The 26,154-nt window shown below is 36.0% G+C and overlaps 2 protein-coding genes across 2 annotated transcripts in view; both read left to right on the forward strand.

Moving 5' to 3' along the window:
* The window catches only part of LOC122835595 (receptor-type tyrosine-protein phosphatase eta-like), a 24,934-nt gene extending 15,459 nt beyond the window's left edge, over positions 1-9,475 (forward strand). Inside the window, exons 2-19 of the mRNA XM_044124759.1 lie at positions 6-35; positions 347-616; positions 1,681-1,947; positions 2,473-2,736; positions 2,948-3,088; positions 3,198-3,399; positions 4,422-4,537; positions 4,652-4,739; positions 4,822-4,866; positions 4,960-4,968; positions 5,066-5,153; positions 5,943-6,033; positions 6,225-6,301; positions 6,518-6,652; positions 7,266-7,382; positions 7,608-7,768; positions 7,880-8,015; positions 8,111-9,475. Of these exons, the coding sequence (XP_043980694.1) occupies positions 6-35; positions 347-616; positions 1,681-1,947; positions 2,473-2,736; positions 2,948-3,088; positions 3,198-3,399; positions 4,422-4,537; positions 4,652-4,739; positions 4,822-4,866; positions 4,960-4,968; positions 5,066-5,153; positions 5,943-6,033; positions 6,225-6,301; positions 6,518-6,652; positions 7,266-7,382; positions 7,608-7,768; positions 7,880-8,015; positions 8,111-8,245 (2,372 nt within the window). The 3' untranslated portion in view covers positions 8,246-9,475. The remainder of the gene's footprint in view (positions 1-5; positions 36-346; positions 617-1,680; positions 1,948-2,472; positions 2,737-2,947; positions 3,089-3,197; positions 3,400-4,421; positions 4,538-4,651; positions 4,740-4,821; positions 4,867-4,959; positions 4,969-5,065; positions 5,154-5,942; positions 6,034-6,224; positions 6,302-6,517; positions 6,653-7,265; positions 7,383-7,607; positions 7,769-7,879; positions 8,016-8,110) is intronic.
* A 1,919-nt stretch (positions 9,476-11,394) lies between these two features.
* The window catches only part of LOC122836031 (oxysterol-binding protein-related protein 5-like), a 38,131-nt gene continuing 23,371 nt past the window's right edge, over positions 11,395-26,154 (forward strand). The window contains 2 exon segments of the mRNA XM_044125668.1: positions 11,395-11,609; positions 19,984-20,034. The gene's annotated coding sequence lies outside the window, so the exon portion shown is untranslated.

Genomic DNA, 26,154 nt, shown 5'->3' on the forward strand with positions numbered 1-26,154 from the left:
CAAAGTACCATCTGAAATTGTTACAACTGCAACTTGTGAGTATTAAAAATAACCTTTATGTATTTCTTATGTATTTCTTACTAGTCTCCCCAGTAAATATTACTACAACAAATAATAGAAATAATAATGACAGAAATAATAGTAATAGCAATACAAATTGCCTCTCTATGTCTTATCAACTCTCCACTATTGGGGAATATTTTAGCTCTTATCTACTTGACCCTCAGACACTCCATAAATATGTTGTTAAACTCAGTGTGCCATAAAAAGTATCAACCAGCCCCCAATATGTTTGCGACAATGCATACATGATTAATTGTACTTGTGATGAATTCTGTCCTTGCAGACCCAAATCCTCCTGGGAATATTGACATCCAGAAGCAGACAACCAGTTCTATTGAACTGCAATGGGGAAAAGCACCTGATATGGAATATGCATTCAACTACAGCTACAAGCTGACCTTCAATCGTTCTCTGGACGATATAAAAATCCCTTCTGACAAGACAAATTACAGTTTGTCCCAACTTCCTTCTGGGACCTCCTACAACATTTCTGTGACAACTGTGGGACCAATGTATTTTGAGAGTAAATCTGTTTACATATACGTGACCACAAGTAAGAATCTTATTTTATTTATCATTAATCTCCTATATCAATTACTCTCACAACATCTTGTTAAAAAAAAAAAAAACTTTCCAAAATCTTTTGCAACCACAAACTTCAGTGTATTTCAATTTATGCTACAGACCAACACAGTGTAGCACAAGATTTAAATTTGTATTTACCATGTCCCTAAATAGAATTTTGTTCATTGGGTTGCCATTACAGATTACCTGTTTAGTGAGTAAAGATTATATTTTGGAATATAATCTGGGTAAAAAAAAAAAGAGCTCTTATGTGCTCAAAGGTTTAATAGCGTGAATCAGTTACCAAAAAGCATCATATGGACCAAGAAACACAGCAGAGAGGTTCAGGGATAAAAGTGTGAAGACATTTGTTGTGGATTTAGTGTGGATAAAACAATGCTCTGAGCTGTAAGGATCTCAAACACCACTGTTTGATTCTCCATCCAAGGATGGAAAGAGTGGCCCAACTGCAAACCTAGTGAAATAGTGCTGTAAAACTTAACTGTAAACCTAAAAGCGCATTAATCAGAGAAGCAGCCATGACGTGCATGGTAACTTTGGAAGAGCTCCACAAATTCAAAGCTGAAGTGGGAGGATTGTTTGACAGAACAGCTATTTGTTAAGGGCAAAAATATGTCCTTTGTGGACAAGGAGGGGATATAGAAAACATGTGAAAGATGACTCTGGCCAAATGTGACTAAAATTACAGTTTTTGACATGCATAAACTGTAAACACTGGCATTGCACATTTCCAGCAGGAACAGGGAATTTACTGAGTTGATTAGAAGATAAAGTGGGCTAAATACATGGCAATCATACATTATATGTTTTTGAGTCTGCAGTTGACTTGAGATTGGATTGTAGGTCCAACCTATTGACTGGAAAACAACTTTAAGAAAAAGCCATTGAATGGTTCAGATCAAATCACATTTGTTTATCCACTACTTTGAAAAAATTCACATAAAACATATTGTTTGTTGACAGGCACTGCAATGTCTGGATTACCGGACACTGCGGACACTAACATTTCTCATTTGTTTATTAAACCATCAGGACCTCACAATGTGAAGTCTGTCACACTTGATCCTGGCGAGGAACATATCAATTTAAATTGGACCCAACCTGATGAGTATAAGGAAACCTATCGTTTTTTTGTCGCCTGGCAAAGCCGTGATTGGGCTTATCCTACGAACACCACAAGTAATAAAACTTCATATAACATCACTGGACTGACGCCTGGTACTAACTACAACATCTTCATCATCACCAAGACCTCTGATGGAACAGAATCTGCCACAGAGAAGATGTCCGGCTGCACAAGTATGCTCACAACATTCCATCTTTTATACAGTCTTATATGCATGACATTGGGTCTTGTGTGAATTTATCTGTTTTTTATGTTTTGAATACAAAATCAAAAATATAGGAAATAAAAATTTTGTTGCAAACGTTTAACCAATAACTTTTTTTTTACTAATATTTATATCTACATCGTATATTAAAATATACGATATGAAAAAATATTTACATCCTTTTAAACTGTGTGATTGTGAGCGTGAATGGGAATAAAAATAGCAATAGGTATTTTGTTCCATATAAGACAGTAGAAGTGAAACCGGTAAACCTTTTATGGATGCAAACTCGACTAAAAACCAACCTGTTTAGGATGTATTTAAAACGTAATCAATTACAAATTTATTGATGGAACTTGACTTATTTTGTTGATTCTATGTTGCATTGTGTTTCTGTGTTTGATTTGATGTAAAGAACTTTGAAATGCCTTGCTGCTGAAATGTACTATACAAATAAAATTTGATTGATTAATTGATCTACTTCATTCGACAGATGCAAGTCCTGTGAATAACTTAAGATGTGATGGACCAAACTCTGGAGATGCAAAAATTATTCTGAATTGGAACGAGCCCAAAGGAAAATACTATAATTTCAAGTTTACTGTAACCAACACTTCCACCCTTTCTTATACGAATAGTTTTGAACACATTATTTCTAATCTTACTTACCATTCTACTTATAGTATTACAGTAGAGACTCAAAGTTGTGGAAATTCTAGCCCTCCTCAGTGGATAACATGTCAGACAGGTGTCACAAGTAAGTTTGTTTCCTTTTTTACCGAATATTTGAATAATTATTGCATGTAAATAATATGTAGAAAATTTTAAGATTTTAGGTCAGTGAAGCAGGATCCATTATTAGCTCCATTTATATATATTTTTTCAATGATTGTTTTTCATCATTAGCTAATATTACTCACTATAAGTTTGATACATTGGTTTTTGATTCCTCTCTTAATTTTATACAGAGCCCCCCATTCCATCAGACTTTGCGAAGCAGGTGTCTAAAACTCACACTACATTCACCCTTCAAGTTAAAACTAACCTGATAAACAACTCTAAAGGACCAGTGACTCATGTTGGGATTCTGGTAACAAGCGATGACAGTGGTAGGTTTATTTATTTTTTCTTAACATCAAGATGTGCTCCTGTAACCCTGCAATAAATAGATTTGGAAAAATATTACAATGCTGTAATATCTGTTTTGTTTTCTTTAAGCCAAAATTCCTGATATTGAAAATTTCCTGGCGAAAACATACAGTGAATGGAAATCAAAGTCTGCAATAGCATATCTTGCAACAGTAATGAACTATACCCAAACGTTCCTTAGAAGTTCTACTCCCTTAGACTTTGAGATAGGAAAAGGATCAACGTGGGAAGGCTATGCTAATGATCCTCTGGATCCATCTGGAAGTTATAGGTAAGAAAACCACACTTAAATAAAAAAAGATTTCCTTTTACATGAAAATCTTTGGCAACTTTACTGGCTGATAGTGTATTTTGTGAAATTGCAATGTATTTTAGTTTGCTTTATTTACCATTTGATTCCAGCAATTTTTACAGGATTGTTTTGTAGAGTTTATGCAATCTTGATCATTTTAGATTAATATATTTTTTTAATTTTCTCTGAGCCAAGATACGTATTGAAACAGAAAAGTGAGTATAGAAAATGTTTATTTTATGCTTAATCTTTTTTCATAACCAAAAACAAAACTCTGAATTACTAAAAATAAATTATAGACTGAAAATACACTTTATTTCTACCAATGTATTTGATCTCTCTAGTTTGTAAGATACAATGATGAAAGTACTCAAAGTAAAAATAATCAAACTAAAATGTACACTCTAGTAAAAGTAAACGTACCATATTAACATTTAAAGTACTTGTAAGTTGAGTATAAACTTAACTTACAAGTAACTTTTCAGCAAGACATAGGGGCTAGTTTTAAGTCAATAGTTGCTTAATATTTATGAAAAAGTATTAGTTACATTGGCAGATTTTTTTTCATTTATAACAAGAGATTTTTTAACCTGCCATTAGATTCAGAACTTTTTCATCAATATTAAGGAATCATTGACTCTAACCTAGCTCCAATGTTGTGCGGAAAATTGTGTCCGTTTGCGTATACTCGTCTTGAAATAAGACATAATGAGTCTTATTTCAGGTGTACTAAGATATTTGAACTAGAAAGTTGGGTACATTAATTGTGTTCTCGTTATACTTAAATTTTTGTGTCCTTCAATTGTTTTAATGAAGACTGATAATGAAGATGAGAACGAAATGGATAAAAACTCTATAAACTCCAAAAGTTATACCAGTATGAGATCAAAGTTTAAACTAAGAGCATACTGTAAAAGAAAAATACACTGCAAATATGGCATTTTGAAATGTAGAAATTTATTAAGAATATATAAACTATGTTTCTTGTTTTTGTCCTACAGATATGCTGTTGTGGTTTGTACCTATTTGGTTGTGGATTCAAGAAGAATTGACACCAGCAAATCAGTTTGTTCTATATCAGATTTGTCTACTGTGATTATTCTCGACAAAGATCCAGGTATTATGGAAAGAACCAAAATTCGATTTTATGTACTTATTTTAATACTGATGTAATTTAATTGTTTTTTTTCTCAAGATTGACTCTATAATCTTTGGTTTTATAAAATTATAGCTATCACCTATATTGCTGTTGGAGTAACGTTGGGAATTTTTGGATTTCTCTTTGTCATCCTTATTGGTTTCATCATCTATTGGAGAAGGTTTTTATTCTTCGTACCAATGAAAATAAAACAATGTTATTGAATGAGATGTTCAATATTATTCATATATTGTATTCTGCAGGTTATCCCGTAAGGAGTCTCCTGACATCCAGATTCAGTCGATGGGGTGAGTATTTAAGATTTTTGCCAAATGATTATTATTTCAAACTCAAAGTCCACAATTGTTTATGTAATTGTTACATTTTCTTTATTTTCTTAGGGGGAAAGTGTAAGTATAAGACATTTAAATTAATACATATGTGTATATTGTATCTTTCTGGAGAATATTTTTTCTCCCCTCTGAACAATGTTGCATATATGAGCAGAAGTGTGGCTGTGAGAGTGGAGGACTTTGAAGCTTACTACAGGAAGCAGAAAGCTGACTCCAGCTGTGGCTTTGCTGAAGAATTTGAGGTAAAGCATCACAAACATTTTTAGGCATTCCTAATCTGTTAATTACTTTCTGTATATTGGTACCTGACAGTTCCTTGACATCAGGAAAAGTGTATTTTATTTCTCACAAAAATTTGTAAATCATAATGTTATATGTTTATAGTTCTGAATTGTTTCTAAATTATCTTAATCCACACACACTATACACACACACACGGACAGATAGACGGACCGACGGACGGACCAATAGATAGATAGTGAGATGTAGTGTTACAGAAAATTGCAACACTACATCTCACCTGCTAGAATGACTGACAAGAGAACATCACTGATTTTGGGAAAACTGACTTTTTATTTTTTTCGTGGAGCTGATAATGTCCTGGTTTCTGCCTTATTTTTCATTTTAGTATAATTTTTACCATTAAAGCTGACAAGAGACAGCTATTCTGATTTGTGCAGTAATGCCTTTATATATAACATACAACAGATTGATGAAAAACAGTGGAACATGCATCAAAGACAGCAAAACACACCAGTTGTTGGAATAAACAAGAGAAGAATGAACTGTTTTCAACTCACCAAGTTAATGTATAATTGTTGGGCTAGAATAGATCAATAATCTGTTTTCTATTAATACTTGTCTATAAATACATTTGACACTGGACCCACATACATAAAGACATCTCAACAGGATTTACAAACAATTAAACTTCATAAAGTCACACATATGAAGCAATTTATAGTTTTAAAGTAACTGTTTTTTTATTTCTTTTGTACCCACAAGTTAATCTTCCAAACTGTTTTTTAAAGGACCTGAAGCCTGTTGGTACAGCTCAGGCAAAACTGCATGCACTGGCTCTTGAAAACAAGCCTAAAAATCGCTACAACAACGTGCTTCCTTGTAAGTCACCTTAACTTTTCCTGTCATTCAAAAAAATTAATCCTTGTTCTTCAAACAATAATATTTTAGCTATAACACATGGAACGCCCCACTGTTTCTGCTTGTAATGAGCATTTTTACCATCTAACACTTTAATTTTAACTCATAAATGAATCATCCATACTTCATTTACATACTTATTCATCTCCTAGATGACTCCTCGAGAGTGAAACTCTCTGTTGTCCATGGAAGTCCAAACGAAGATTACATCAATGCTAACTACATGCCGGTGCGTACTGACACCATTTACAGCTGCTTTTGGTCATTACTTCACCTTACAGCATCTTATGATCCCATTATAACTCACTTCATTTGTTTCTTGGGTTCACTTTGAATCAAATCTACATTCATTCCCCATTTGAGAATCTTTGTGAAAACTTAACTTTATGGATGTTTTATACAGATTTTTTTTGTTTGTTTGTTGTTGGGTTTTTTTGCACGTTAGGGTTACCTTTCCAGGAAGGAGTACATCGCAGCTCAGGGACCTTTGCCTGCAACAGTCAACGAGTTCTGGAGGATGGTCTGGGAGAAGAACGTCCAAACTCTGGTCATGCTAACACGCTGTAATGAACAAGGAAGGGTGAGTTTGAACATAAAGAAATACTTTGTATCGTAACTGTTTCTGTAGCAGAAAGACCTTCAGTATTCAAGATGTCGCATGAACTGACTATTACATTACAGTGAGAGAATGCAAAATCTATTGTGGGAAACCACACTGGAATCCAAAACTTATTGCATGTGAATGCAAAAATTTTGCAAGATAACGCAAAAGTACTGCATGGAAATGCAATAATTTTGCAAGGGAGTCTAATTTTAAAAAAAATTTCCCCCACGTCCCATCGGAGGCTCCATAAAAGCAAAATTTGCGCTAAGAAAAATGAATACCTTTGTCCACATAATTAACCTGAATAACAACCAGTGTTAAAAATCAATATTTTCTCACACTGGAGTTTCCTTTCTCAATAAAGGATGAATCTAAATAAATATGAATAGGCATTTAAAAAAAATTGTTGAAGCAGAAGAGGAATATTTTTGTTTCAGTGTGTTTGCCAAAGTAAGCTTATCTAAATGCAGCATATATACCGGTAAGTCCAGGGACATCTGTGGACAAAAAAATCAGCTGCAATATAATATAGCAAAGATAAAAGTTTCTATATAAGACATAAACTAAATGCAAATGAACTATCTTTCAGGTTAAATGTGAGCAGTACTGGAGTTCTGGCACCAAACACTGTGAAGACATCATTGTGACAACAACCTCTGAAATCCAACTTGAAGACTGGACCATCAGGGATTTTGACATAAAAAATGTAACTTTATGTTGAAACCCACACACACACACATGCACACAGAATCTCAGTACCGGTAATCATATGGTTGTTTTGCTAACGTTATGCAACAAAAGGAATACATAAAGTGTGCTTTGCAGATGATTTGTAATTCGAAGTTCTAAGTCAAGGGTTTTTGATGTGCCCCGTCTTGATTATTCGTCTTCTTGTAACTGCTGTTTCAACGCTGACCTCCTTTTACCTCAGGTGAAAACAACAGAGGTCCGCTCAGTCCGCCACTTCCATTTCACAGCCTGGCCTGATCACGGCGTTCCAGAAACCACAGAGCTTCTGATCAGCTTCAGACATCTGGTCAGAGAGCACATGAACCAGTATTCCAGAAACTCCCCCACAGTGGTTCACTGCAGGTTGGACACAACAGCCCACATTTACAAATGTTTTCATTTAGTTGGAAGTGCACAAAATAACCTGCCGTCTCCTGTCATTTTCCGCCTTTCTGTTTTGATATTTGCGCTCAGTGCTGGAGTCGGGCGCACAGGCACCTTCATAGCCATCGACCGCTTGATCTTCCAGATCGAGAGGGAAAACACTGTAGATGTGTACGGCATTGTACATGATCTGCGAATGCACCGGCCCCTTATGGTGCAGACTGAAGTAGGAATACCACACATATACTCTGCTTTGTTTTTTTTTACATTGTTTCACATCACAAACACTTTCTGATTTTTATTTTTGTTTTATTGCTGCAGGACCAGTATGTCTTCCTAAACCAGTGTGCCTTGGACCTAATCCGGGCGAGAACTGGGAACAATGTGGATCTAATCTACCAGAACACAGCTGCCATCTCAATTTATGAAAACGTAGAACCCAAAAGGGGATATTAGTCTGCTTTTTCATTTCTTTACGGCTCTCCCTCTCTTTTTGGGTGAGAAATAACTGAGCAAACAAGTTTAAAGGGAATATGTTTGTAAGAAACATCAACCATTAAGGGTTTAATCCTCTTTTTTATATTTATTTGTTAAAAAATAGAGGAAACAGCAGTTTTTTATGCTCCTGCCTTCAATTTTCATACATGCATATTGTTGCACTGCACAATTATTATAAAATTGCTTTCTACTGTAAATGACTCAGATTTTATTTTGCTCAGGTAGTTTTATTGTATACTGTGTTGGTATTTTTAAATCAACTTTTAAATTTTAACTGCACAATACAAAGGCTGGTGGTATGTGCCTTAAAAAGAGCATTCATGCGTTTGCACCAGTAGAGGGCACACTTGTTTTATTTGTTCTAGTTATTAAACAGGGATAATGTGATATTTTAAAGGAACTTTAAGTTATTCTCTCCTTGCCTGACTAACTGAAAGCCAATATGAACTGTGCAATGTGATTTTATGAAGGAGTTTATTTGTTTTGGTCTCTTTTTGTATTTATATGCACTGCAATGTGACGAATGCACTCGATGCTTTTATTCATTTGTCCCACCCTGTCCACTTTAAACATTAAAGGTGTTTCTTTTCAAATAGTTTATATTACATTCTGGCCAGTGGTTCTTGAAATGAAATATCTATCTTATTTCTCATTTCATCTCAGGAACTTCTTTCATGAAGAGCATGTTACTGGCTGTATTTGTATTAAAATATATATAATGCACCAGTTTGTATTATTAATTAAGACATTAGTTCAATTGTCTTTTTTTTGCTCTTTCCTATGCTGCACATGCTTTAGAAAAACATGTTATTTCATTTCCTGTGACATCTCTTATCCAGCTATGGTCACTTCCTCTGTATAAAAAGTCACTGGAGAAGCATATTTTTGTCAATCTTCCAAACAGCAGGATTTTCCATTAGCTTGGTACATTTCTTTTTTTATATATAGTTTGATTTAAAGCACTTATGTTTTAATGAGAAATAGGAACATGAAATAGTAAATTTTTTAGGATGTTTTAAAATGCTTTATGAGATGCTTGCTGGTTCAATGCAACTATGTAAAATGAGCTGAAGATGTGTACTTCTTAAATATGTCAAATTAAATGGGATTAAAGATGTTGCAACATTGTGGCAACAATCTACTCTTTATTAAAAGCTATTTGCTTCAATGCCAATAAAGCTAAACTGTCTTGCTAAAATGTGTTTTGGTGTTGATTTTTATGCATATTTTATCACTTTTTTTTCTTTGCATTTTTAAAAGCTGATGTTAGATTTATTGCACAAATTATCACAGTTATTGATAATTTATAGTGATTTATCAGATTCAGTCACTATAATTGATGAATTTTGTTTTTAACTTTATGTCACAAAGTTGCAGCAAGTAGCACATAATTCTGAAGTGGATGGAAAATTAGAACGTTTTTAAATGTGTTTGATATAGAGAATGCAGTTATTCCAAAAATGTCACATTTATGGAGTGCACATTTAATATTTAGCCTGTCAACATATTCAGCGCCTCCTTCAGAGTTACAACAGGCGTCTTAGCTGCTACCTGATAAATGTTCTCTTAGCTGGATCTGTCAGTTTAGTTGTATTCCCACATATTTGGTAAATTTTCAGTGGTGCCATACTCCTGTCATTTTTTGGTGATTGATTGTACAATGTTTCACAATATTCTCAGAACTTAGGATAGTTTTATGTTGATAGTTTTATCATTTTTGCAACCCACTAATAAATCAAATGATTTCTGCACTATATATTTCTACATTTCTCTATATTTTGAATTGAATTAATCATAAGGAAAGATGATGCTGGGGAGGATGGTCCTGCACATCTCTGCAATAATAAGCCTTTAAGTTTCAGGTAGGTATCTGCACTGATATCTGCACTGATACCTACCTGAAAGACATAAACATTGATTCTTTTCTCTCTGGGCAAACAGACTTGAAACATTTGCAGCCCTAAACAAACAAACAAAGACCTGTAGCTCTTGTGTACTTTATACTGAACTACATTGAGGTATCAAGGTGGTGGTAAAATAAGACTCTACCAGAATGTAGGGCTTCAAGGAGCCCCTCCTGTTTTCCCCATTGGTCTCCCTCACTTCACCAGGCTGGTGAGCTTGCCATACTAAGAGTACAGATATTCCACTGGGAATGCAATCAAAATCAGTCTATAAAATAAACCAGTAATTTTATTTTACTTAACAGCTCATTGTCAAAAGAAATGAACCCTGCCTTTTGCTTAGCCTGCAGTTGTAAATAACAAATTGTTAAAAAGAAAAAAATAATAATGAAGAACTCCACTTCTCCAATAGACGAGATATTTTTTGGCTATGTACTCCTGAAGTCTTGCCATTATGGATGACTGGTGTGAATTTGGAGTGTGCAAAGTTACATAGAAAATACATAAAACATATGGAAGAAGGAGCTCTGGTCAGATGAGAAAAAAAAAACATTTTTTGTCCTACTTGTGAATCATTATTTATATCAATAAAAATGTTTACAATTCTCACTTTAAAGCATAATGCTTTGATTGTTTTTTTTTTGTGTGTGTTTGTGTGTATGTGTGTGTACTTTTTACATGTTCAACCAAACTGGTCAGATTTGACTGAAAGATGAATGGAGCTAAATACAGGACAAGTCCTGAAAGTGGATGCAAATGACTTTAACCATTTGCCTTTCACAAGGACATGTACAGCCACAACAACAATGGGTTGGATCAAAATACACTATCTTTGTGTTACAATCTCAGTCAAACTCTAAAAGTAACTCCTAAGAATTTATAATCAAACCTTAAAAATTGCTGTTAACAGACACTCTCCGTTTCAGTCTGACTGATATTGAACTATTTTGCAAGCTATTTCAGTGTCTTAATGTGCATACCTTGTAGAACCATAACCCAAAAGACAGCTGAATACAAATGTGACACTTTTCCGAATTTATATTCTTTTCCTCGTAATTGTGTGTGCCTTTGTGTTAGTTTATTTCATGAAAGTGCTTCACAACGTATGGTTGTAACATGACAACAGAGGGGAAGAACGTTTGGAAGGCATTGTAGAGCCCATGCAGTATATGTAGTACCTATTTGTGACCACGGGTGTCGCCAGAGCCCATTGCGTGGCAGCAGCCAGGGCAACCGCAGCAACCAGAATGTAGAGCCCGTTCTGCGCTCTCCATGTTGAAACGGAGCAAGTTCTCCGGCTGACTCCAACCGTCCGTGCGTCCCCCACCACCCCAGCTGGTTCCACATCGCCCTGCTATGACACTTGATTGGGAATGGGTCTGTGAAACTGTATGAGTGCTGCCTTATCCAGAAAAACGGTAAGTTTGTCTCTTCTCTGCTACACAATGGCAGCAAAACGAGAAGGATAACTATTTTTAGTGACTCCGAATTATTCAACTACCATAGGTTTTTATGTGCTAACTTGTAGCTAGCCATGGCAGCTCCTCTGTCCGTTACAGGGAACGGGGAGGGTTTGTCGGTATTTTCAGACATCATGGACTCGTTGTATTTCGCTGTATTTTTTTCTGTAACATCACAGTGTATTTGGCTGTCTGATTAAGTGGTCAGGGGGGCTAACGTTAGAAGCTTTCCCCCCAAACTTAACGCTCACCTCCACATTAGCGGACCAAACCGTGCCCCATGCGGCTGCAGCTTTTCTTGCTGTCACCGTCTTTGCATAACAGGGAGTCAAGCTTGTGCACACGATTGCTAGGAAGCAAGGGCAATTTGCTTAATTTGTCTTTATGCGTATTCCGCTTTACTTTACTGTTACCATGTACTGTAGGTGCAGCAAGCAGAATTCGTAAACATGACCAATCGAAGCGCGTTAACGTTCCTCTGTTTTTACTGTAACAGCCCGTATGGCCGAACCCTCATCGCCGAAATAACCATACTCGTTTTGTTTACTTTCAATCAGCCTCATTTTGGTCTGTATTACCAAAATTCTCGCTGTCTGTGAATCCTTGCAGTGGCTTGAATTTCCCATCATGTTGCTTTAGATCTCAGCGGAAAATCTAGATAATTGAAATGAGATCTGTAGACATTTAAAGTACTAGCCTTTGACATATTTTCACTTTTTCTGATTCCGTATGTTGATCAACACCAGTAGGCGTCTGTACTTCCCTGCCTCTAGCATGAAGCTCTTTTTTAGGATTGTGATCATGCAATTAGCTGGGCAATAATTAATAGTGGCGTTTGTTTCTAGAATAAACGTTGGAGATTTTGTACTGGCTTATGTAACGCTCCAGAGTAAAAGCAACGTCAATGCAGAAGTGCCAGGATTTTTATAGCCATGAGGTTTATTTGTCAACTGCAAATTGCAATCCTCCTCTTATCTTAGCGGAGTTTTTACTCTGTGTCCTTGAAAAATATGGTGTTGCTCCCACTGACAATTGTAAGTAGACAACCGATCAGCCAAAGATCATAATTTTTTTCCTTGATAAGCTGTAGTCAGTGATCAGTTATTCAGGTATTGAAAAATCTGATTTTCCTTTTCATTAAATGCATCAGATATAAGAAATCCCAATATTTTGAATGAATTTAATAGCATGCCTTTTTGAGTTGTTAGATTTAAGACTGCCACCCCTATCAAAGAACCTACAGCACATGTTTGTCCTTTCTGTTATGTTGTCCTTAAAAAATCTGAATGAATGTGCATTCAAATTAAAAGGTTACATCTAAAATGAACCTACCAAGCAAACAGAACAAACAAGAAAAGTAAATTAAACCAGGAAACACCTGGTCGTTGCGTCTCAGTTATAATTGTATACTTGAGTTCAAGCGATGTTCTCAATAAATGAAGCAAAAATGCAAAGGCGTTACTCTTGACCTTGATGTGACACGTTACCCACATGTCTCCTGTGGGGGCAGCATCACAAGCCCAGCTGTCCTGAGCTTCAGTGTCTCAGAAGAAGGTCAGAAATGACAGCAAAGTGTCTCTTCACATACCTTTCTCAATTTTTATCACAAAAACCTACTTAGCAGGTAGTTTTTGGAATTTAAAACTACTCGAGCATCATGTGAAGGCTGAGGAAATCATTAGGAACAGGCCAGTGAGTTTACATCTCAGACCAAAATTTTCATGGTGGTCTGAGATGATTTCAGAAACACTACAGTGGTAAGACAACTTAAGTAGAAACAAATGCACCAACATTGTGTACAACCTTCATCTTATCAGCTTCTCCACATTCCCTGCACAAATTAAGACAGAAGAGCTAATATTCTGTTTAATATCGACTTTTAATGAGATAACAAAGGGGGCGAAAAAAAATTTAATCAAATTTTTAATCTGGCTGTACAAAGCATTCGGGAGCTCAGAGCTGCTTTTTCCATGATGAATAATGTCTGTGAGCCGGCTGAAAGAAGCAAGAAAAATTTCTCTAATTTCAGGAAGGACAAATTTAACTTTTTTGATTTTTTTTTTTTTTTTTTTCTGTTGCAAAAACATAGACAGCTTTGGTATAAAAACTACAGGAACACCTTCATCTGTATTAAAAGAGGTAATGAATAAAAGACTGGTAATTAATGTGCTAACTTTCATTGTCACTAATTCAACAGCTAACTTACTTTTTCTCTTATGTTACTCTATAAACTACAGACTAGCAAAAAGAGAGAGCGCTTTGTACTTAACTCTCGAAAACCTCAAATAAATGTGATCGGCATTTAGTTTAAGTATTTAAATTAAGATAACAGTGTTGGAATTTGTTACTCAAACTAAATGACCAAAAAAATTTATTAGGATGCAGGAGGTAGGTATTGTTGTAGGAGGAAATGATTACTAAAAGTCCTGGAAGTGAGCTCCTGGATGGTACCTGGAAAATAGCCGCAGACTGTGGAAAAACACAGGTTATGAAGATTTTCTCTTTGTGTTCTGCATTCATGCAATCTTTTTCAGACGGTAAAGGATTCATACTCTTTATTTTCACTCTGCTTTAGACTAGCATCAGTCATGAGTTTGTTTATATCTGCAGTTTCAGGCTGTCGATATCCGAGATGGCATCGGAAAGCCTTTCAAGGTCATAAATATTGTGTGACGAAATGGAAGTGGGTCATTAAATCATTGACAACATACTCTGTTAGAATTTGCATATCAGATTCCTGTGAGCCTGTGCTGCCTTAAATAGTATCAGTTGTAATGAGTCTTCAGATAGAGTAGATGCTCAATAACCGGATCATTAAACATCTATTACATTTTACTACTTGGCCCAAGCTTTGCTTATCTGTGAACACCTAATGTCTGGTTGTGTCATGTGATTGTCTGCCTTGTCCTAATCAGGTGGGGATATATAATGGTGTTGGGCCTTAAGCCTATCAAGTAGAACTGTGGCTTTGCTCTGCTGTGAATGACAAAACGAGAGAGTGTTGTTGTGAATGAAACAACGACAGGAAGGAAGCAGAAGGTTTGAAGAGCTGTTTAAGAAACGTTCAGTGGGTGGACGATGCCTATATGTATTAAATTCTGCTCTTTTATTGCAGGTATTGTGTCTTTAACCACTAGCTGCTGATCAAATTTTCATTTAAGAGTGGGGGTGTCCTGGTTTTCGAGGGGTTGAAGCCAATAATTCCCAGCTGTTGCAAAAGTACCCTTTCTCTGGTGTAGTTGAACCTCTACTTTTATTTTACGCTAAAGAATTTCTCTAATGATTTCACACAAAAAGCCTGCATGAATACTGAAAAAAAGAACATTTATTCTTTACAAAAATAAGCAAACAAGAAACTTTCTAGGGGTTTTTATGGGAAATACAGCCTTCCAACTGTTTGAAAGTGACTGCTCTTTTCAGTGCAAGAAGTACTACTTCTGGTTATATAAGTGGATCTGCACCTCTTCAGCTCCCTTGAGATGGAAATGCTTTCCCCGACATCTAGCCGGAGAATCTAGACTAAAACGTTCCATACAGAAACTGTCTTGCTACTTCAGGGCAGCAAATGATATTTAGTGGGCCAACATTTCCCTCCTCTGCAGATTTATTTTTTTTGTTCTGCATTACCTTACAGCTGTAGTCAGGTCTTTGTGGGTGAAACCACTTATTTATGTCTCAAAATACCTCATTTTATCAAAAAAAAAGAGAAACATGACTCTTTTATGTGTCTAAATCAGAAATGAAATAAATGAGTAATTGTTGCGTCTCTTTTTATATTAAGATAAAAATATAGTTGACTTTTTTTCTAAATAATGTGAACGTCTAATGTATTTTCACTCAAGCTCACCTACCCATTAAATATTTTATAACATTCCATGCTAACTTCAAAAATAATTTGCTTGTTTACATTGTGACCTAACTTTGCAAAGTTTCTGTCTATTTTTATCACATAGCATTATACTATGTGAACCGTGTACAGTTATGTATTTGTGAAAATAATCTATTTCAGATTTGTGCATATATGTATCGGTTACTTCACTGTTTTTTGTTTGTTAAATTCATATTATTGTCCAGCGCTTTGCGAACAAACTATAAAAAGGTGATAATCTGCTATTTTATGAGATAACATCCAGAGATTACAGCAAGGTTGTTTCAGGAATTTTTTTCTTGCTTTAGCTCTGATTTATTATGAAATGGGGGCTGCCAGGAGATTTACGTCATCAGCCTTTTAAACCCTCTCTTGGAGGGTCATCGTGCTGCTGTGTTCAGAATCAGATTAACCCTAATTTTTGGTTTCTGGCTGTGGATTTCTTTTTTTCAAATAATGAAATTTCATTAGCTGCCGACCTTTCAACCGATTATTAATTTTTTTGCGTCTTTGCTGCTTTAGGAAATTAATTCTATCAGGGTGGAAATTTTGAGATTATAGGCTGGATAAAGCTAATCAAATATTTATTCGGGTGGGAAGAGTGACACTTTTATGTTCCACAAAATGGAAACTTGTGACTCCAAACTTTAACTGTCCATGTCAAGCAATTCTAAGATAGCAAATCCTTTGAGATTGTCCTTTGGTTTCAGACTCTGGCTGTTTTCCACAGCATGGGATCATCATCTGACTGCAGTTTAAATGGGATACCCTTGCCAAAATTGTTCTTTGAGCTATCCGATGCTCAGCTTGCATCTATAAGAGTGAAAAGCTATAAACCTTTATATGTTACAATGGTTTCAAATGGAAACTGGCAAAGCATAATGCAGAAAAGCATGAATAAAAACCCTTTACGTTTTTGTGTGGCTGTCCATATTTGCTTTAATAGACCCTTTTCACAGGACACCTTCAGGAATTCTTGCCGTCTCAGTGTGATTAATGCGAGGATGGAGGTGGTGGGGCTGAAATTAACCTGAGATCATGCCAGAAATATGGTCTTTTATTCTGCAAAGGGTGGTTGTCACTGAGCCGACTTTGAGAGTGAGTGTGAACTGGGGACTTCCCCTAGCATTTACGATAGCCAATTTGCTTTTTGCTTGAACTCACACACGCACACACACACCCACCCACACACACACACACCCCCACACTCAAACACACACACACACACACAGTATTTGTCTTCCTAATTCTAATGCAGGAATACAAACAGCATAACCAGTTTGTCCATGTAGAAGTTTGCAATAGAAGTAGACAGTTATTTGGTCTTGTGGCTCAAAACCTCACCCTTGTATTTCATTGGTGGAACTCTAGAGGCTCATGGGTGTTTGGAACTCTTGTTTCCACCCTCAGCCACAAACACCTCATGCCTGGTGATTTCAAAAGGTCTTGCTACTAACCAAAGTCTTTCTACCTACTAGGCAGCCAACGTTCTCATGCTATAGTGCAAAGATTCCATCCTGCAACTAACCAGCCTTCCTCCCTTTTCCATCCATCTCTCTTGGCTGCATCAAGGTATGGAGGAAAACATGCCCACTAAGAGAAGTTAAGGAAAATGTTAAATATTACATATCAAGCTTTCTATACGGTAATTCTTATTCCAGGCACCCACGTTTCGCTCAGAGTTTTCATTCATCATGCTGATTGTTTTCTGGACTCATGTCCAAGTCAGCAGATAATACATTTCTGGACAGGATGTGGCTTTCACCCCCACTCCCCCACGACATCATCGCTCTTAACTTTCTATTGTGAGAGCTGGCAAACTGGCAGTGCCATTATGCAAATGTTGCTTACTTGTATGCTTGAATAAGAGCATGCAGAGTGCTGTGTATACAAAATGAATGCAACAATGTTTCATGGTTTTCAACCTTCGAGGCTTTTGGGTTTAACTTTTGCTTATATGAAGCTCATGAGGAGAAGTTGGACTAATATGCAATGAGTAGAAAGGAGAACAGTTTAAGAAAAGAGCAGAGCATCATTTCCGTGTGGCAAAATGTTGACTTTGTATGGTAAATCCGTCCCTAGAGAAGATTCTAAAACATCTGGTGTGGTTGAGGAAATGTAGGACAGCTTGAAGAGTGTTAGTGCTTCTGTAGCTATGGCAGCCTTCCACCTAAACCCTGTCACTTTCTGGGTCATGGTTTCCTTACTTCTAGTTTGCATACTTTGTACTTGCATATTTTTTCCCTTCTTTTTCTTAAGGGAAAAAAACCCCTCAATAATTCTGAGTTTATGTTTACTTTGAGATACTTGCTCAGTATTTTGCTCTTGTGTTATGCTGTTTGGCTCCATCTTATCTCCACTTCTTCCTCTCTGTGTTGTGTTTGTTCCACAAGGCCTGTCATGTTTTTTGTTTTTTTCCCTGTCATTTCACTTAGAATAGGGGTTATACATGCCTCACTGTTATTGGTTCCCCTTTTGCTCGGAGATTGGAATGTAAGGCACAGATTGGGAAGTTCTGCCATAACTTCCCTGTCCTTTTTACAGCTGTTGATTTTCCAGTTGATTATTACCCAAGCTTGGACTTTCTCACGTGAGTCAGTCTTGGCTTTCTGCCGTGATACTTCAGGGCTTTCTGCCGTGATACTTCAGATTAATGCCACGTTATATTGAAGTGGAAATTTATGATTGTTCTTGATTTCTTGATTTCCATACTACACTGGTAGTAAACATCTTTGACTCCCTTAACTGTGGTGTGTCACTAGCATTTTGCTTTGAGTATATTTTCATTTGTTTTTTACTTTATGATTTTTTTTTTAACTTTAAGACATTAGCTATATTTGTAGCACCTTTTATGTGACATTTATCTATGGAGATCTGGAGCTAATATGTTAACTTATGAGCACATTTTACCTTCTCTGAGAACCATTCCTCCCAACAGACCATAAAGTTAATTTGTGCCTTTCTGGATAAAATGTGTGTTGTGAATTGTTTCGGTAGGATACAAGAATATCAGCTCAGCTCCTTTAAATTTGCCAGTTTTTACCCAGATTTATTTACCTATATTTATACATCAAAGTGTAGGTCTCCTACCTTTATCTGATTCTTGTTAAACTTAAAAAAAAAGTGAACAAAAGCTTAGTATTAGATCAAAAATTGTGAGATTTTGTTTTGAAGTATTTTACAAACAGGGAAAAAATATAAGTTTTTGTTTGTGACTGACTGTCTAATGTCAAATCAGAACCAATTAAGCAAATATTAACCGATTCCGATTTTTAGCTGAATGGTACTTCTGTTATTAAACATACTACACTTTTCTTCATGTGCTGAGTGTCTCTTCTGAGCACTTACTTTGGATTGAATGTACAGTAACTGTCGGCTCAAATTGTTAGCTTTTAGCAATGACCAGAAAACTGCAATGACTGCGACCCTATTTGCAATCATTTCAAAATGTCAAAGTGTGGAATATTGCAATTTGCAAAGAACTGTTTGGATTATGTAATTTTTTTAGGGTATTATAATTAGTACAAGAGCCAGGCATTTACACAGTGTATGGCAACAATATATTTGGACACACGCTATCATGCAGACCTACATAGTGCTGATGTCAATGTTCTTCACAACAGTGTTTTATCAACCAGTGAGCATTAGCTTGCTATGCCTCTAAAGCATTTGCCAAGGTAGTCGATGTCTTTGTGGTTAGCATGTGATTCATAAAACCTGTCCAATTTTTATTTTAAACTCTGATCCAAAGATCAATTAGTTAGATCTGGTGTAAAATATAAACTGCAGCGTTTGATGTCTGTAACTGGTCTCAAAATGTTGAAATGAAATTCTGCTGTAAATAGGGACATTGTGCTGTTCGAATTGCTCTGTGTGAATGTTTGTTTTCGTATGGAGTTTATCAGATATCCCAAAGAATCCAAAGTAATTTCACAAGCAAGACTAAAAGTAATTTTAAGTGAAAACATGGATAGAATCATAAACGGGGATAATGCCTTCTTACCTGGGCTCTGGTTTAACGTTTAAATAAATTCACACTTCTGTTTTTGTAAATATTATAATTAGGTGTCTTCCAGATTCCTGCTGTATGACAACAATCTGTCCACTTGCTATCAGTGTTTAGAATAAAAGTACAATCACCCCATTAAAATGATGCGTTGTTTTATTTGTGTGTCATTTTAATCTTTCTCGTAGTTGTCTATCACAGAGGACATTTTTGTTTGTTTATAATGTTACGCACTTACCTCGTACAATAGATATCTAATTAACTAGTGTTGTGTGTGTCAAAGAAAACTAAGAGGGGTTGGTAGTTCCCTTGGTAACTAGGATTAAACTGGGTGGGGCTTTTGTACAGTGGTGTGAACAGGAGGAGCATGGGAAGGAGAGACGCCAGGGGGAGAGGCCGTTTTTGTTCGTTTGTGAGAGTTAAAGTGAAACCTTATTCTTACTTTTGTATGTCTGCAGGTGAGACGGGCGGCTCTAACAGAGGACTCTGGATGCTGTTGCTCCTGAAAGGTAAGCTGAGCTTGTCCAGCTGGGGGAGAATAGAACTTCATATGTAATAATGCAAATTAACCTTTAAATTGACCAGCTGTCTCCTTTGTGTGTTCTAATCAAATGATTTACATGTAAGATTTTTGGGACACGGTTTTAAGTTTTGCGCTTAAATACATTTGTTGTGCTCTTTAAATTAGTGGAGTAAATTTTCTCGCAGGGATCAGTCTACTTTTAAAATATGACACATATGCATACTCATTTTTACTCATTGGTGCCTGAAGGGATATCCAACTTTCTGAGCAGCAGAGAGAATTGGGGCATGTCTCTTAGGTGATAATGCAGACTTTCTTTAATTTAAAGAAAATATCGTTTTGCCATCACAGCGTCAAAATAGTACACTTCATTTCCCACGGCAGATTATCATGTGTCAGAATTTTAAAGATGGTGCACAGCTAGGCTTACCAAGAAGGGGGAAACAGTTTGACAACACTGACATCAGCAGCTTACAGGGTGTGTCAGAATCCGTTTGGTTAGAAGGGAGTGAATGTCTGGGATTTCACAAGGACAGTTGACTTTTGAGTGATACTTTACATCATAGAGAAAAAGTCTGTTGCATCTACATGTTAATTTTTCCTACAGTAGTGGTAAAGATGTGATAAATACTGTTCTTAAAATTTCTGAGTATACAGTTTTTTTGGGGGGGGGTTCTGCATGGTGTCCTGCATTCATCATAGGAGGTGTTTGGCACATTTTACATCATATTAAACTGTGTTTATATTTTTGACTCTATTGAAGGATCCTCTTTCTGCAATAATTTCTGTTTACTGTATTATGATATTACATTTATTGTGCTGTTTCTGCATCCAGCAGCCTGTTATTGCTGTAAAATAAGGTATGAAGTGTTGTAATCCAGCTGGCCTGCTTATCTTTGCATGAATACAAGTCAAGAGATTACTTATTAACTCCAAAAAAATTCTCGACAGATTGTACTTGGAGTAATTTTTCTTTTCAAAAGCCCTGTGTGTGCATTCAGAGTATGTGCAAAATAACAGCATTGATGAACTCTAACTACCATACTTAACTACATAAACAACGTATCTCTTTGGCCTTCGACCAGTAAGATTAACAGAAATATTTGATACAGTTTGGTTCATCGTATTTATTGAGATTTTTCTTTTCACATTTCTTCTCAACTGCAATCTAACGTTCTCTATTTCATTCAATACACATTAAAAGTTTGGTGCTTGCATATAAAGTGTAATCATGTGTATAATATACATCAAGAATTGTGTCTGACTAAACTTTCAAACTATTTTAAAATATTAAAATATTTTTTTTTTTTATAAATATGTTAGCATTTTCAACGATTACAACTGAAGGCAGTTGCAAGAAAATGCTTATATAGATTGAAACACTATTAGATATATAGTCAATTCCTGCAGATTTCTCCATATTAGTCATGATGTGGTATGAAATTGAATGATGGAATTGAATAAAATATGACACTTTTCTGTTGCTGTGTAGGCTTGAACAAGAGGATGACAAAACATGAACTAAATTTCTGCTCATTGCAACAAATGATGTCACATTTTGAACAGAACAGTTCAACTGAATTGATAAATTGCCAATGCAGTTGGAGCAAAGGAGGAGTTGGATCCACATGCATTGCAGGTAGACTCTAGTAAAGCATTGAGAATGCCTGGTTTTAAAATTAGTCAACTGGACTTTTAGCCAATGCTACCACAGTTGGCAAACATTTTCAGATTTTGCATTCATTTTGTTTGTTGAACACTGTAAATCCTTATTGTATTACTCGCATATGGAAGCCTGTCATATGCTAAAAAAAGCAACAAACCCCTGTATACCTCTCAGTGGTGCATATTCTGGGAAATATAGCAGAAGTTTTTTGCAAAGCTAGATTAAACAAAAACTCTTTCCATTTCATGTACGGTAATGGCAGCAAAGCTTGAAGTTGGAGGGCCTGTCTGTCAAAGTACATTTTTTCTTTTAATTTGTTATAGTTATAATTAACAGGCTGTCTCATTTTTCACACAGACAGGCACAGTGATGAGTTTTTCGGTTAGCATGAGCCATCAAAAGTGAAACATTTACACTAGGAACTGCTTTCAGTATGTCGGTTTCCTCGTTCCTAGGCGTAACCTCGCATAGCTCACCCCCAGCTGGTAGAAAAAGTTCTTCTTCAATTCTACAATTTTTTTATACTCTTTGCAGTCTACTGAGCCTGCAAATTAAAACCATTCATGCTTTTTACCCCAATGCTTCACAGGTTAAAAAGTTTGCTTTTTTGACATGAAGTGTAAATGCAATTTTGAGGGCTCAGTGGATAACCCAGTTGATTTCTACCTAAATGTCTTCTCAATAATGAAAAATGTAGTGGAAGGCTTGTCTTAACCTGTGTTAGGGGTAAAATCACATTTTCGTCTTCCTTGTTTGCTCCAGGTGAATGTGTTTATCAGCCTAAAAATGTATTACCACTGTTTTAGTTATGGCTTATTTGATTATGAGCACAGAGCTTTTGGTTTTACAGAACTGGGAACAATGTATTAAGATATTTTGCCTGAAGTGGTTGTGGGCGTTTATGTTACAGGAAGTAACTTGTTTTTTTTCAACTGTTGTGCTTTCTCATTTTTATTTCCTGTTGTTACAGATTATCATCCACTTCTAAAAAGTTGTAGCTTACTGCATTCATTGACCGTAGAGTTATTAATGTCCACATTTTCTTGAGAAAACAAATCTTCTATAAACAGCTCATAAGTTTAGTAAGTAGTCTATTTATTTTTTTAAAATGCTTTTAAGTTGTATGCATCTTGTGGATATACTTGAAATTCGTTTTGAAAAACCTTTTTTAGGGGGTGTATTGACCAAAGTTATTATTTTGATGTGGCCTATGTTGGAAAAATACCAGCCTTCAGATAAAGTAGCTCAGTCACCAAACATCTTGTTGATATGCGTCTCAAAAATTGTTGAAATACTCCTCTTGGGAAAATGTTATATTGATTTATTTTCTGTCAAAGACTCAAATGCTATCCACCAATTTCTAACAGTGTTGAGGTTTGTTTCATCATTCAGTGTGAAAAGTGACACTAGAGTTTTAGTAGTTTTCTTGTTCATGGACACCTTGGATCTCAGATCTTTTCTGGAGCTTCCGATGAACAATGGATGGTCGAAATGGACCATAAAAATGAATAACATTTATTACCTCGAGAGTCTTTGTAAGCTACAATTGTTTTCTCCACGTGACGGTAATAATTTGGAACAGTAAGAAGGACTCGCTTCTATATACTCCCTCACCTGATTTAGATGATAAAGGCCAATATGTTGAAGATTACAGAGTTGTTTGCTTCAGTTGAAATAGTGTTAACCATTATTAGTTTACTGTTTCTGTAAGGCTACCCAGAGTAGTTATAGTAGATTTTAGAAAGTTATTTATAGCTGACCTTTACTTTCTGTGCCATGCAGAACTGCATATTTCAGCATTATTAATTAAAGCTACTTGTTTTGACTCCTAGATATGTGTTATTTCTAGATTAGTTTTCAAGCAAGAGTTGCAGCCTTAATCTTCTTATTGCCATGCTTCTTTTTCTCTCCTAGTAGCTGCTGTCTCACTAACAGACAGACAGTGGGATCGTTCTCGAACACTTTCCGTTGAGGGAAATCCTTAGGCCAGCTAACTATGTAGGACCCAGAGTATTTTGCTTGGTTTTTCATACCATTTCTGCCACCGAGGGTTTTCAGTTCCATAAAAAGTCTTTTTCATAATCGAATAGGGCATCTTAAATTCATGCAGCTACCTGATTAGAGCAAAAGAAAGGGTCTAATTTGCATAGTTGCATTGTATAATTCAGCGCACAATGAGGAAGCAAAATCTGCAGAGGCATTGTTTTTTTTTTCCAAAGAAAGATGCAGAAGTGGCATTTGGAGCTAAATAAAAGTCTTTGTGGTGTTCTAAAGTCTATTTTTAACACAAATGGCTTATTTGATTTACATACACATCAAGGCCAGAATTAAAATAAATTATTTCTTTTAACATTCAGCCTTTTGTAGTAGTGGCTGTTCTTTAGTCATTGTTGCCCTATACTACGCTGGGTTAGGCACAGGGTTTGGCCTTTTAAATACATTGTATCTCATCAAGTAAATTGCCTTTTATCCCTTCTCATCCTTAATGTCCTTGTGCAAAGATGTCTTGATAGAGAAGCGATTAGTCACGTACAGCCCCTTTCTAGAAGTCATTTAGTTCATTTTCAGTGTCAACAATTCTTTGCCAAAGTAGGACTTAATGGGTTTTTTGTTTAGATTTTAAGATTTTTTTTTGTCGTTTTAATCTCTTCGTAACATAAGAATTGTCTCCTCCATTTACAGTTCAGAAATGTAATACAGTCTGATTGGTCAGTTGGTGTTTTGTTAGAGAAATAAAATGTAATCTCTAAAGTGGGCATGAAAACAACAATTGTTTGCTTCAGGACCACTTTAAATGGGGTTCTGCATGAATATTACAATACATCTGTACAATTGTACAGATCTTTAATGTATTGTGGTGCTAAACCGTTCAGTGATTTGTAAACTAGCAACAGTATTTTAAAGTCTATTCTTTGAGCTACAGGGGGCCAGTGGAGGGACTTTAAAACTGGTGTTATGTGCTCTATCTTCCTGGTTTTAGTTAGAACGCAAGCAGCAGCATTCTGGATCAGCTGTAGCTGTTTGATTGATTTGTTGGACAGACCTGTGAAGACGCTGTTACAGTAATCAATGTGACTGAAGATAAATGCATGAATGAGTTTCTCCAGATCTGGCTGAGACATTAGTCCTTTAATCCTGGAAATGTTCTTCAGGTGATAGAAGGCCAACTTTGTGATTGTCTTTATGTGGCTCTGAAGGTTCAAGTCATAGTCCATCACTACTCTCAGGTTTCGGGCCTGATCGCTGGTTTTTAGTTGAAATAACTGAAGCTGTGCACTGACTCTAGATCGTTCCTCTTTAGGTCCAAAAATAATAACTTCAGTGTTGTTTCTGTTCAGCTGGAGTAAGTTTTGGCACATCCACACATTTATCTGTTCTATGCATCTGTTCAGTGATTGGATGGGTTCTGAGTCCCCTGGTGACATCATAATGTAGAGCTGTGTGTCATCTGCATAGTTATGGTAGCTAATATTATTTCCTGTATTTCAGACTGATTATAAAGTGTTTAGACAGTGACTTGTAGAAACTCTACTCTGTTTTTGGAAAGTGTTTGTTTTTTGTACATGCCATATTTTAGTTGAAATTATCAGTGGAGTAACTCCTCCCAATTCAGCTACTGTATAAAGTGTCTTTCATTCTGTTAAAGTGACTTCATTAAGATCTTCAGTTGTTCAGTGGAAAATGCAAGTCAGATCAGATGTGTTAAAAGACGTTAGTCTGAGCTGCAGCTCACTAAGCACATTACTGCAGTCCCTTGATACTTTAGATTAGTCAGCACAAGTCTCAAAGGGTATACCTGTACGTGTGAGTTTCTGAGTACATGCAAACTTGTCTGCTGCTGCATTTTAATGTAATAAGAGCAACTATCTCTAGTTCTCACTTAAGGTCCCTTTTTGCCTTAGTTGTGCCTGGCAAGGCCTGCAGTTGGCTGGTTCTCACACACAGCAAGCCCTGGCTTGATTCCAGCCATAAACACAGCCAGCTGGCTCCGTCTGTTTACCAGGTCAAACATGGCTGCAGTTTGTCTTGGGACCTGTTCTGTTATTCAAACATAGTCTGTGAATGAGAACCAGTAATAAGCTCAATCTAAACATCAGGTTTGAGTATTTAAAAACAAAGTTGTCTAGGAGTTTTATGCCTTTCATAACAATAGTTAGGATATAATACTTGAATATGGCATTTGGTAGGAGCTTGAACATTTTGAATTTGGTTACGTCTGTCATACTTGTAGATGATGGTAGAATTTAGAAATACAAATGCATTCTGTAATAAGTCAAATATTTGATGAGTCTATGGTTCATTGAAAAAAATTCTTTTGCAAACCTCATATTTGTTTTAATTTTGTGTACGTGTCCCAGTTGTCACAGTTTGTTCGGAACTCCTTTGAAAGGTTCACTTTCCACGCTTTAATTGCTGTGCTTTTTCATTGATCTCACACTG

The sequence above is a fragment of the Gambusia affinis genome, linkage group LG08 (genome assembly GCF_019740435.1).
Source record: "Gambusia affinis linkage group LG08, SWU_Gaff_1.0, whole genome shotgun sequence".
Taxonomy (NCBI): domain Eukaryota; kingdom Metazoa; phylum Chordata; class Actinopteri; order Cyprinodontiformes; family Poeciliidae; genus Gambusia; species Gambusia affinis.